This window comes from Gigantopelta aegis, chromosome 1, assembly GCF_016097555.1.
Source record: "Gigantopelta aegis isolate Gae_Host chromosome 1, Gae_host_genome, whole genome shotgun sequence".
NCBI lineage: Eukaryota > Metazoa > Mollusca > Gastropoda > Neomphalida > Peltospiridae > Gigantopelta > Gigantopelta aegis.
Genome location: NC_054699.1, coordinates 26469161 through 26483192, shown reverse-complemented (window position 1 = coordinate 26483192; position 14032 = coordinate 26469161). Strand labels below are relative to the sequence as shown.

The 14032-nt window shown below is 41.0% G+C and overlaps 1 protein-coding gene across 1 annotated transcript; it reads left to right on the top strand.

The window, feature by feature from the left end:
* Positions 1-261: 261 nt before the first annotated feature.
* Positions 262-12829, top strand: LOC121372322. The gene is made up of 6 exons (XM_041498655.1): positions 262-314; positions 3463-3662; positions 4762-4810; positions 7449-7630; positions 8121-8281; positions 12436-12829. Exons 1-6 carry the CDS (start codon positions 262-264, stop codon positions 12628-12630), a joined length of 840 nt encoding a protein of 279 aa, XP_041354589.1. The 3' UTR covers positions 12631-12829.
* The last annotated feature ends 1203 nt before the right edge of the window (positions 12830-14032 follow it).

Below are 14032 nucleotides of genomic sequence, written 5' to 3'. Positions count from 1 at the left end.
CATATGTTGCAAATGGATTTTGTGGTTGCATGTACTTTCTCATTCACTATCATTCTGCTTCCCGGGTTTTACAGTATTTATATCTCGTTTAAATAACTAATGTGGATATATTCATGTTATTTCAAAACAATTACACTAATAAATATATAATCAGGGCGAATCGACTCACTTTTGGGGCGAAACGACTCCGTACGAATAAGATTTTAGAAGGAACCAACCCTGGGTGAACGGGTCTAAGGGCGAAACAACACAGGGTTCGAAATGGTTTTAGGGCGAAACGACCCGGATTCAACAGAAATTGGTCTGCACATGTCGTAATTTTACTGCTTTGGCATTCAGGCATATAAATACTGTATTATACATAGATGCTTATTGATTTATACTTTTGATATGTATTAATGATGTTGAATTAGTTAATACAGACATACTACGATAAACTGTTCAATTCTGCTACTTGAAATTCTGATTTCGACATATAGCCGCTTTCCGCAAGTATCAATAACAACAACAACAAGATGGTGGCCATGCACCTATGCACCCGCACAGTACACGGCAAAGTCAAAACGCAACGTACTTCTGAATAAATAATTTAACAAAGACAGAATATGATTTGACAAGTATAATTTTGGGGAAAATACACTTGAATTACTTTTTTTATTTTTTATTTTTGGTCAGAACGGCGGTAAAAAAAATTAAAAAATGTAGGTTTGCATTTTTATTTTTCCAGCGGGACTTTTTAATGAACTTCGGCGGATCCGTAAACCTATTAATCAAAAACGACTGGCCTAACGAACACGGATGTATAATTTTATTTCTTACATGTCCTCAAAAAACAGATTTAAAGCAAATTTTAAGATCTTTTTTGACTAAAAGTTATTTACAGCCCTTGCACTTGTAACTAACTCACGTGGCACAGATACATGATTCTTAGGTTAACAATACATCACACTGTAATCGATTTCGACCGTGCTGTTTTTTCATTGGATGTATGGCATTGGTGACCTGGTCATCTCTTAGGAGCAGCTAGTCGTATGCCTTGAAATTGTTAACACACGTACATGTGTAAACAAGTATGAGTTATCAAAAAAAACTAATGATGTTCTCACCAACGAGTGTGTAAGAAATTGCTGTATATAAATACAAAATTGTTACGCTAGTTTCGAACCGAGTGTTTCGCAGTACACGGTCTTAACTTCCGGTTAAAGCGCTGCTATTTTTGTAGAAACCACTCGAGTGGATACGACGCTGCCATAGGTTCGAAACTTGACAATTGACACAAAGTGTTTGTAAATATAAGTAGTATTAGGGCCTGTATAGGGCCATGACCTACTTTTCCGTGACCTTGACCTTGACAGGTGTCTGGCCTTGGTGTGAGTCATAGTCTGGCCTTGGCATAGGTCTTTAGGCGTGTGACCTTGAGGGGGATAACACCCCGCCCGTGTCCCTGACCGACTTAGGTTGGTACTGACGTCCTTGGACTGGCCCTGACCGAATTGTTTAGCACTGACCGACTTAGAGGGCAGTGACTGGTATACCTGGGCAGGTGTGCGACCTTGGTGTAAGTCATAGCCTTGACGTACTTGGTGTGTGACTCGTCGCCTAGCCTTGATCCCAAATTGCTACTAATGGGAAACTGCAGCGGGTTTCCCTACTAAAACTGTCAGAAGTATGTTTCACATCCAATAGCCGATGATTAATAAATCGAGATGCTCTAGTGGTGTCGTTAACCTACCACTTTTAAGGACTGCCCGACGCGAGGTAGTGTATTTAATTTTAGCGCGCTGAATGATGAATGGTTATCACTGTTTACATCCGGCAAGTGATGGTATCTTGTATTGTCAGTCTCTAAATAAAATACTCTACGGAACTTCTAGAAGTTACGTTCTCAGAGTCTGGCAGAAAGACGAAATGAATGAAATAGGTGAAAAAAGGAATTATCGTTCTACACTATCTGATAGCGCATTCACAAGATTATTATGAACTGACCTATTTCGTTGCTCATCCCGCGAGCGCACACCCACCCACACATATATATGGTTTAAATGACAGAATTTGCCAATGTCTCGGTAGCTCAGTCGTTAGCGTAGTCGACTTGAGCGTGAAAGGTACGTCGTTCGTATGTCATGTGGTACAAATTTTTTTTCTATTATTATTTTTTAAATTAGTTTATTTATTTATTTGTTTTTATTTTATTTATTTATTTATTTGTTTATTTATTTATTATGTTCAAGTAGAACCCAATACAAGCATCCTCTAATAACCCTGTGTGGACGGGACGTAGCTCAGTGTTCCCTTGATGTGCGGTAGGTCTGGGATCGATCCCCGTCGGTGGGCCCATTGGGCTATATCCAGCCAGTGCTCCACAACTGGACAACGACCGTGGTATGTGCTATCCTGCCTGTGGGAAGCGCAAATAAAAGATCCCTTGCTGCCAAGGACGTCAGTACCAACCTAAGTCGGTCAGGGACACGGGCGGGGTGTTATCCCCCTCAAGGTCACACGCCTAAACACCTATGCCAAGGCCAGACTATGACTCACACCAAGGCCAGACACCTGTCAAGGTCAAGGTCACGGAAAAGTAGGTCATGGCCCTATACAGGCCCTAATACTACTAATATACTCTTCAAAACAAGTAGGGGAACTCTAATAAGAATTTACAATTGCCAAAATTGTAAGGTTTATTAGCTGTGGGGAATGGTTATATGATAATAGTGAATTAATTGGGCAAAATTATAACCGGCAGTTCAGTATTACAGTAGGTTTTATGACCACCAAAGATCTTGAAGGACGATTGGAGTCAGAAGTGAAATTTGAAAGTTGACGGTTTTTTATCAGTAAATCGCAAATTCAAACAATAAAAATAATTAAAAAGAAAACAGTAAACTGTCTTGATGGGACAACCGCAGTAGGTAGTTGATAACCAATTCTAAATGCTTGAATGAGAAATATTCTAGGATAGAATAAGATACTCAGTATTTGCGTGCCTATATCCAATGACGGTTCTACGTCAATCTCTGGAACAAACTCTGAGCTCCTCAGCCGCTGTGTCCGGAAATAGAATATTCTGGAGACAAGGGGCGGGATGATGTACGGTCAGTCTAGGATCGATCCCCATTCGTGGGCCCATTGGGCTATTTCTCGTTCCAACCAATATATCAAAGGCTGTGGGATGGTGCATATAGAATGTACCTTGCTAATAATGGGAAAAAAATGTAGCGGGTTTCTTCTCTAAGACTATATATTAGAATTACCAAATGTTTGACATCTAATAGCGGATTATTAATAAATCCAGTGATGTCGTTAAACAAAACAACATTTAACTCTAGAGATTGCAGCTTTAAATATACAAAATTTATCCATTTCGCCCAAGAACAGTTTCTAGAAAACCTTTGCTGATCCATCCATCAGGCTATTCTAAATTCCCCAAATCGGACCTAATTTATGATTATATAATTTGTACAGTCAGCGCAGCATCATGAAGCTTGCCGTAATCCTTCTGTGTGTGGCCCTGGTGGGCGGAGCTAACGCCAGTTTCGGGGACTTCCTCCACTCGATTGGCAACACACTTAAGCCAATCGTAGGCGTCCTCGACACCACCGTCACTTCCGTTTTGAAGAACGTTGTCAACACTGGCAAGAACCTGCTGGCACAGACGTTACAAGGTGAGAATTCGTTTCAGGGTCCGCTACACCAAATTATTTACCTTTCCCGAAAATGTTAACATTAAAAAAGAGAAGGAAGGGAATGGTTTATTTAACGTCGCCCTCAACACATTTTATTTATGGTTATATGGTATCGTATATATAGTTAAGGACAACACATATATTGAGAGGAAACCCGCTGTCGCCACTTCATGGGCTACTCTTTTCGATTAGCAGCAAGGGATCTTTTATACGCACCATCCGATAGACAGGATAACACATACCACGGCCTTTGACGTACCAGTCGTGGTGCACTGGCTGGAGCAAGAAATAGTTAAAAAAAGAGAGCCATATATTAAATCAGCGTATCAACACACCCAGGCAGTACGCGTCATGTGCCAGAATGTTTAAGGTCTTACCTGCCATTTTAGAATTGTTTACATCCCTAATTTGTTTGCAGAAAATCTCAGTTTTTTTCATTGTTCCCTGTACGGCCTATCTTAAATAAAGGTACACTGATTTGTAATTTATTGAGAATAGACAATAGTGCTTGCAAAATAATCAATGTCACGTTTACTACCAATCGGAGCTTCTGCTACTTTTACCCCATAAATAGTTCAACTTATACGGAAGACCCTGATTTGCTACAGTTTAACCTTCAGAGTGGCAGTTATAAAATGAGGTATTGAGTCGTTGGCCAATTTTAGGTTCTCGTCCCATGCTCCAACAAAAATGTTTTGTTTTTTGGGTTTTTAACATGGGTTTGACATAAAAAGAAAAGTAAAAGTGTTTTGAAAACATATTTGTTTTTAAATCTAACAAAAAACAACAACAACAAACAAACAAAAAACAACAACAAAACAAACCCACCTATTTTTGTGTGCAATTTAGAAAACAGTCGGCTCAAAAATAAATAACTTGTAGTAAATTCCATAATATAAAAGGAAGGACTATAAGTACTATGTTTTTCTAAACTCATTTGGAAAACATTTCTGCCTAAAAAAAGAAAACAAGATGTCTTGATATAAATGAATGAATGAATGAATGAATGAATGAACGAACGAATGAACAAATAAAACCATATGATTAATAATTCATCATATATATTTTTCTCTTTCAGCTCTTCTTCTGAACATTGGAAATGCGGCCCAGAAGCAGAGAGATCTTAGGTAAGATAAATTAAAGGAAAGGAATGTTAGTTTACCGACGCATTGATTAATCAGCTAATGTTACCTTTGATATTTTCTAAATCCATAGAGCAGAAGAAAGGAAAGTTGCATTTAACGACTTCCCAGCTCATTGTAATAAATAATAATTGTCACACAATCTAAAGAATTAAAGGAAAAACTGACTGCTGCCTCTTATGTTAGTGTCGGACTACCAACTGTCAGCACAAAGGAAGGAAGGAAATGTTTTATTTAACGACGCACTCAACACATTGTATTCACCGTTATATTGCGTCAGACATATGGTTAAGGACCACACAGATATTGAGAGAGAAAACCCGCTGTCGCCACTTCACGGGCTACCGTTTTCGATTAGCAGCAAGAGATCTTTTATATGCACCATCCCACAGACAGAGTAGTACATACAACGGCCTTTGATATGCCAGTCGTGGTGCACTGGCTGAGACGAGAAATAGCCCAATGGGCCCACTGACGGGGATCGATCCCACACCGACAGCGCATCGTGTGAGCGCTGTACCACTGGGCTACGTCCCGCCCCTGTCAGCACAAAGTTTCACTTCTACTACTGTCCAGCTGCTAGTCAGAGGGCTCTTTCAACTCGATTCTCGTCGTATACCACCTCTACGACTGATTAGTTGTTAATCTTAGCGCACCCATCGTAAGTTGGCAGTTGGGGAAATTACAACGCAACCGTCGAGTTGGGTAACTTCGTCGTGACAGTTGGTAGCCTGAACCTAAAATTACGCTACTTAGCTTTGTGTAGGGATACGGTATTGAATATGCTAATGGCAGATGCATGGTCGTCATGTATATTTCAGCTACTATTACAGGCTTAAAATTTTAGGAAGCTGGACATAGTCCATTAGTAAAGCACTCTGATGTGCAGTCTGTTTAAGATCGATCCCCGTCAGTGTGCCAATTTGGGCTATTTCTCGTTCCAACCAGTGATCCACAGTTGGTGTCACAAAGGCCGTTTTATGTACTATCCCGACTGAAGGATTCCATGCTGCAAATTAATCGAAAAGAGTAGGCTAATGCATGGGGTGGCGGCGGCGGGTTTCCTCTCTAATTATCGTTGTGGTCCTTAACCATATTATGTCGGACGCCACATAACCGTAATTACAATGTGTTGACTGTGTCATTAAATAAAACACTTGTTTGTTTGTTTCTTTTATAATCATTCTAGTGTATTACAAATATAATCGGGTTTTTTTGAAGTTTGAAGAGTTGAATAGCGAATCTATTACTCCTCTAAAAAAAAAAAATTAAGTCGAGGTCGGAGACGTCTGCTTTCAGTTATTCTTTTAAAATGCACACTGAATGTACAAACCAAAATCTATGTCCGTGTTATGAATTCGGGTTGGAGTGACAACTGACTTTCACACCTTATTTTTGTGGTAAATATTAAATACTGTAGGGTGTATACTACCAAATGAAATCCCATAGACGAAAATAGTAACATATGTGGCTAAAACTCCTACCTGCAGTTTATCAATCGACATAAATGCCACGGATATAAATACTACCACCCCTCACCCTTAAAGTGAATCAGAAAACATTTGGGGGTCAAGCTGCTCATTTCTGAGATAACGTGTAGCGTCTATGACTACCCTAGTTCCGCACAAAATTCGAGTACTTTTTATTCAGGTACCCTATACATGTTTCAAACACAAGGCTACTTGACACAGTGGTACTAGATGAAATAAAATCGCATACATTTCGTTTTGCCCAGATGAAACTATTTGTTTTACAACCAACACACTCGCATTCATCACCAATCACAGGACTTGTAGTGTTAACTTCTATATCAAAGGTTCGGTGCACCTCGAACGTTGACCCAGCCGGAAGTTATTTGGTTTAGTACTACCTATAAAGCTAAAACGTTTTGCGAGCAACAACGTACTGCGACAACTGCGAGGGGCTACCTAGCACATAATTTTCTCTTCGCAATATTATGATTATGTTTGTAAAGAAATAAGACATAGATTTCAGTATTATCAACAGCATTGCTTCAGTTGAGTAACAACCATTTATAACAACAAAATGTTTATGTTTAGTCGATAATTATCAATCTACCAATCACCCACTTATAAATGTTACTTGTGGCAATGCGTTACTAACTTCGCACAGGGCAAAATGGGGATATGTAGTCACCATTAGTCATCAGAAGTAGGACAAAACACCTAAACACATCCATATATAGTCCGTCCCATCATTATATATATAAACCTTGTCAAATGCTGTATTTAAGTCTTATTTTGTAAATATGAAAATCCTGCCCTCACCCCCCAATCAACGGGTTTTTAAGCTCTATCTCCCTCTTTAGGTGACATATCTGATTATTACTATTAGTGAAATGTTATTTATTTAAAGTAAGGCTAGTGAATTTTTTAATCATGGCTAGTAAAATATTTTAATCACTGATCCCCTGGCTAGTGGATTTTTATAAAATTCTAGAAGCCCTGGAAAAAGGCATTCCCTGTGGGACGAACTGTAGGTTGGTGGAGGTTGGCCTCATTCAGAGCAGTCCCACGTACAGGGCTTGAGCCTATGACCCACGTCACCTCAGATTGATAGATATATACTAAACTCTTTTACTTATTTTTTGTGTTTATTCCAGCGGCCTCTTCCACATAATCCCGTCTATTGAGTCCACTGTGCATGGTATCCTGGACCGTGGTCACTCACTTTTCTCTGACATCTTGAACAAGCTGACAACTGGCCTGACAAACGTCATCGACAAGGTCAGCCACTTCGACATCTCATCGGAAGCAGTAGTTGAGAAGGTCGATCAGCTTGTTGGTAAGACGACTGGACGTTTCTTTCATTGACCTTTTGTCATGAAAACGATTATCATTACGATCATCATACTAAATACGTATTATTAGGGTCATGTTCTTCACAACAATCAGCACCATGATCCACGACGCAACTTCATTTGCCATGCAAGACGTATCAGTCTCTCTTTCTTCTTCTCTGTCTGTCTGTCTTTCTTCTTGTCTGTCTGTCTGTCTTTCTTCTTGTCTGTTGTCTGTCTATTTTTCTTCTTGTCTGTCTGTCTGTCTGTCTGTCTGTCTGTCTCTCTCTCTCTCTCTCTCTCTCTCTCTCTCTCTCTCTCTCTCTCTCTCTCTCTCTCTCTCTCTCTCTCTCTCTCTCTCTCTCTCTCTTAGTAATTTGTGATGTTCTATGTTGTGTCTTTAATTTGTAATGTTCTTTCTGCAGTCTTCTAATTTGTAATATTCTTTGTTTGGTCTTTTAATGTGTGATGATTTGGGATGGGTTTTTTAAACAGGAACCCACAACCTTCTGGTCGATGGTATCCTTGGTCACGTGGTGAGTTCCCTCGAGGGGGCGCTGTCCTCGCACAAGAGAAGCGCCTTGACGGACGCACTGAGCGGCCTAAGCACCAGCATGAAGGACCTCTTCCAGCAACACACTGACGCAATCAAGGACGTAAGTGACATTTTATCATTTACATATTGTTACCTCACAAGCCTACGAGCCTGTTTTTCTTAAAGTTAAACTTAAAGTTTGTTCTGTTCAACGACAGCTGATCAGGCATTTGATAATGTTGACATATAGGAAACCGCTATATTTTCCCATTAGTAGCAAGGGATCGTTTATGTGCACCATCCTACAGACGGGATAGTACATACCACGACCTGTGAAATACCAGTCGTGGTGCACTGACTTGAACGGGAAATAGCCCAATGCGCTCACCGACGGGGATCGATCCTAGTGGAGTTATACACGGGTAAGACAAAAACAGGCTTTACAAATTCGACACAAAACGTTTAACCACCGGTATCTCGAACCTGTTGGTTCTGTTCTTCAACGAAACTTGACTGTATAATTATATCCCCTCACTTGTTGTATGTCTAAGCATTCATACGATTTCTATTGCCCACCCAGACAAAACAGTTACGAATGCTTGCTAACCTTTTACAATAGTCTTTTATCATTTATTTTTTCAATCCTTTAGGCTTCATTGTCACCACTGAAAATCTCGCATAACGCGTTATTGTGTGAGGAATGTTTATTTCTAGCCAAACACTCTTACGAAAGGACAACCCTCACCAGTTGCGGATCCAGAAAATCCATTGGGGGGGGGGGGGGGGAGAGGCAGTGACATGAGGTGGAATGCCAAGGGAACTTTGGGGCAGGTTTGGAGGGGGATCGTTAAAAATTAAAATTAATATATAATAAAATTATAACTATCGCAAAATAGGGGGTCCCGGGCCCCTGGCTCCCCCACCCCACCCCCCACGCCCACCCCCACCCCGATCCGCCTCTGCTCACGAAAAGGGGACATCGTACCATACACCGTTCTCTAAGAACATTGGTAGATACTTCTGGATTAAATTTGCACCTTCGTGGTTTAATTGTTTTTTTAATTACTGTATTTCCAGCGTCTTTTTGGGATGTCCTATAATCCGAGTACTCTGCAGTTCAAGAGGTAGACGGACATTTAGACACAGAATGGCTGCCTACCACCGCTCTAATACAACAATATGTTTGACGCTAAATACCATTACATTGGTCATTTTCGAGTTCGTCGATAACAAATATTTTACATATTAACAAATATTACTAAAGAAACCCGACAGTACCCACTTTTAATAATGTTCCTGTTAAATACGTAGGTGCTGACGTGTTTCTTCCAGTAGCGTGTGAATTAGTGAAATATTTGTTATCAGCGAACTCGAAAATTATGAATGTAGTTGTATTTAACGTCAAATACAGGGTTATTTTTTAAATAGAGCGGAAATCTGCATACCTGGAGGTAGCAATTCAGTGTTTTTCCTATACAGTTATCTCTGGCGGAGAGAGCAATAATAACTGTCCATTTCATTTCAACTTATTTTCGTGTTCAGCTATCTGGGATGTCTGTCCAGGACAGTGGGTTAGTTGTTAGTGGTTAGTGGTTAGTCTGTCCAGGACAGTGGGTTAGTTGTTAGTGGTTAGTGGTTAGTGAGAGAGAAAAGGGTGTGGTGGTCTTACACGTACCCATGGAGTCGTTAAAACGCGCCCTAGGTGGGAGCCGGTACCGGGCTGCGAACCCTGTACCTACCAGCCTTATGTCTGATAGCTTCACCACGACACCACCGAGGCCGGTTTATATAACTGTCCAAATGTCTGTCAAGCACTCAAACGGCAGAGTACTCGGGCTAGATGTCCTAGTGCCTACGAAATCCTTAAATGGACTATACAGAGTTTTCAGCCCCAGCAAGACTTCCGTTTGTTCCCCTTTACAAAATAGACGTGCATCCTGCTTTTCCCAGTTGTTGATTGTTGTTGTTTGTTTGTTTGTTGTTGGGGTTTTGTTTTTGTTTTTTAAAACATATTACCTTAATCTAAGGTTTAACATGGTTTAAATATAATGCATTATACCTATAAATACATTTGGAATGACCTTTGGCCGAATTATTTTAAATTTCGCCTGGCCATTGGAAGAAATTATAAATTTCGTACGAACGAAATTTTAGACAAAAATCAATACGTAGATAAGATACATTACGATGTATATTGGTTACGGATAGAGTAATATACTCCTGTAACGAACCAGAAGGGACTATGGTAGTTAGTTCGTTATTGCATAGTTCGTTGTACACATTTACATAAGTTGGTTACTAATGTATAGGTAGATAAAACAGGACTTTACGCTCAGTTCGTTTTATGCAGTAGTTCGTTCTAAGCATGTTCGTTATAAATGTAGTTTACTGTATAACCATATTTCAAGCAAGAAAATGTCAGTCAAATGTAATTTTGATCATGTAAACCTTTTTTTTTTTTTTTTTTTTTTGCCGAAAACCTTTTTAAAATGGCTAGAAACTCAATCTAACAAATATACTCTTCAAAAGAAGAAACGCAAAACCACATTGTCGTAACATTTGGAGAATTGATTTAATTATTGAATGGTGAGTCCGATAATTACCAAATGTTGCAGGATTGTTCACAATTCACTCTAGTCCATTGTGAGTAAGTGATAGGACACACCACCAAGGTCAAGGTCATCTGGAGTCAATACCGGGTGTGGCCTCCGCGTGTGTTGACAACTGCCTGGCACCGCCTGCCCATTGAAGTAACCAGAGTACGGATGACGTCCCGGGGGATGGTGGCACACTCGGCCTGCAAGGCTGCTGCCAGCTCGGGCAGGGCCTGGGGCTGTGGTTGTCGCTGTCGGAGGCGTCGGTCCAACTCGTCCCATAGATGCTCAATTGGGTTCAAATCCGGTGATATCGATGGCCAAGGAAGGACATTAATGTTGTTGTTCTGTAGGAAAGCCGTTGTGAGACGTGCTGTGTGAGGCCTGGCGTAGTCATGTTGGAACACTGCGTTGGCGTTGGCCATAACTGGAACGATGTGTGGTTGGAGGATCTGGTCAATGTAGCCCTGTGCATTCAGGTTGCCCTGCACGTGGACCAGGTCAGTTCTGCCAGTGTGTGAGATGGCTGCCCACACCATGACACTACCCCCGCCGAATCTGTCCACTTCCTGCACGCAGTTTGCCGCATAACGTTCACCACGACGCCTATACACGCGACATCTTCCATCATGACGTCGGAGCAGAAATCGGGACTCGTCACTGAACCACACCTGTCTCCATCGCAGTTGAGGCCATTGTCGATGAATCTGGCACCACTGCAGTCGGAGTCGACGGTGTTGTGGTGTTAAGATGACACCTCGAACTGGACGTCTGGCACGAATTCCTACCTCACGTAGGCGGTTCCGTACGGTCTGGTCGGATATCCTGCGCAAACCTGGTATTGCTGCGGCTGTGGAGGTGGCAGTAGTCAATCGTTCCCGAAGGTGGCGTACCCGGATGTAGCGGTCCTGCCCGGGGGTAGTGACCCGTGGTCGACCGGATCTAGGGAGGTCACGTGTTGATCCATGTTGCTGGTAACGGTCCCACAGTCTGGAGATGGTGCTTGGGGACACATGGAATGCCCTGGCAACGGCCGTTCTGGATTCGCCTGCGTCTAGTCGGCCGATGGCATTGTTTCTCTGCGGTTCACTGAGACGTGGCATGTCCTGGATTGTCAACTGTCGGCCAGATACAGAGGCCAGGCAAGCGAACACCCTGCACTTTTATACTGTCGGTGTTCATGTTGCACGTGCAGACAACGCACGTGCAGTGGTGACATGGTTTGCACGTGGCTGCGTTTTTGCGAATATTCACATTTTGGAACTTTATTGTACAGTAGCTGCGTTTTATCGAATGTAACCGTGGGAATGTGTTTGGGACATGCAATGACCTTATATTCACAAAGCATGAACCGGTAGGAAACATAAAATCGGAGTTATAACTCATTTGTACCCTTTTGCGTTTCTTTTTTTGAAGAGTATATATTTGTTTGTTGTTGGTTTTTGGGTTTTTTTTGTTGGTTTTTTGTTTGTTGTTGTTGTTTGTTTTGTTGTTGTTGGGTTGTTTTTTTTTGGGGGGGGGGTTGTTTTGTTTTTTGTTTGGTTGGTTTTTTGGTTGGGGTTTTTTTTTTTTGGGGGGGGGGGGGGGGGGTATGGTTGTTTTTACATCTCCCAGTTTGTGATTTTCGTACAGTATATGATGTTATGATAACAAAACCCTACTCTTTTTTTTATTCTACTAGCATGCCACCACCGCTTGTTCGCTCATCAAGAACGCCGCAGTGGGCACCCTAAACGCCGGAAATGGACTCGCTGTCTCAGCTAATGGCAACACTACCCCAACCATCGAAGGACGCTCAGAGCCAGTTGCTCAAACTCACTGCACACAACCTTTTGGATTGCCGTATACCAGACGCGAGACCTTGGTGTTTCCCTAACAGTTTTCATATTGACACGTCGTTACTACACCGATTCCCCATACCCACTATTATACCTAGACCCGGTCCAATACTTTCCTCCATAAATTATAAATAAAATATCAACAGAAATATATAATATATTGAGGATAATAAACGAGTTACCAGTCATTATCAAATTTATGTCCCGAGTGAATTTTTTTTTACTTGTCACGAGCTTTTACGAGGGACATACATTTGATAATGACTGGTACCGAGTTTGTTATTATATTTTTTACCCACCTATTTTGGGGTTTTAAAAGCCTTTATTTTCGTTATAGCCTACATCGGCTACACGTTCATGTATATAGAAACGACGTAAACTACTCTACTACTGAATATTGCTTTAGCTTTGTATTTTATTCACTGTTCAGAGATGATTTTTAAAACCCAAAATTCTATATATTCAGTAAAAAACCCAAATCTGTAATGAATTGCATTAAACTACCATTTTATTACAAGTTTAACACTGAAACCACAAAGACATAAACACAAACGCTTTAAACTACGTGACGTCATTTTGTGTGCTTTGCCAAATCGTGATGACGTCATATTTAGTACCGACAAGGTGATTGGTTTGTTGGCGTCAACTCGTCCAATAGTAGTGTACGTTAAACCAATGCATTGAGAAATTATGATTTTTATTTTCACCGTTGCTGGGGTAATAAATATATATCTAATTTTTATGTAGTCGTCATTGGTTTAAAGGTCTGTTTCCAAATAGCGTTTTACACCGCGGTTTGTTTGTTTTTTTCGATGCATAAAACGCGTAGGCAAAACGCATCCGTTGCTAAAATAGTTTCCAGTTCAGTGTGGCGTTAAGCGACGTTCTCATTATGCGATTTGTCGATCCGACTTGTCGCATGCGATTTGTCGTAACGACTCAAATCGTGTGGGTGGTGTGGGGGGGGGGGGGGAGACGTTACGTCATAAGATTCCATGACGTCAAACAAAGCTTGTTAATTTAAAACTTTGCGGGAAATGTAAGGGCATACGGATTTTCTCTGAAATAAATAAAACATGAATGTAGACAATTTACTGATGGTATTATGTAACAAACCAACTATTGATCACATCTGGACAATAATAGGTTTTATAGACCCATGAAATCCGGATATTTTGACATGATTTCAAACCCTCAGAGTTGACAAAGCTGAACGGTTGTTGTGTAATGTGATTTAATTGGCTGAGAGCTTACGATTTGTCGTGAGAAATAGAACATGTTCTATAAGGTACGATTCCGACACGACTTGCATACAACAAGTCGGTACTAATCGCATAATCAGAACGCCCCTTTAAGAATACACGCCCTGCCATTGCGATACGAAATGTCTCGAATGGGGGGGGGGGGGGGGGGGGAGAGAGACACGGGCTTACTTGTTCG

Bases quoted from the DNA above. Each gene is read 5' to 3' on its own strand.
- LOC121372322 (XM_041498655.1), top strand. From the start codon at position 262: ATGGTTTTAGGGCGAAACGACCCGGATTCAACAGAAATTGGTCTGCAC. The intron at 315-3,462 runs GTAATTTTACTG...TAATTTGTACAG, and splicing joins GAAATTGGTCTGCACATGTC to TCAGCGCAGCATCATGAAGC. The intron at 4,811-7,448 runs GTAAGATAAATT...TGTTTATTCCAG, and splicing joins CAGAAGCAGAGAGATCTTAG to CGGCCTCTTCCACATAATCC.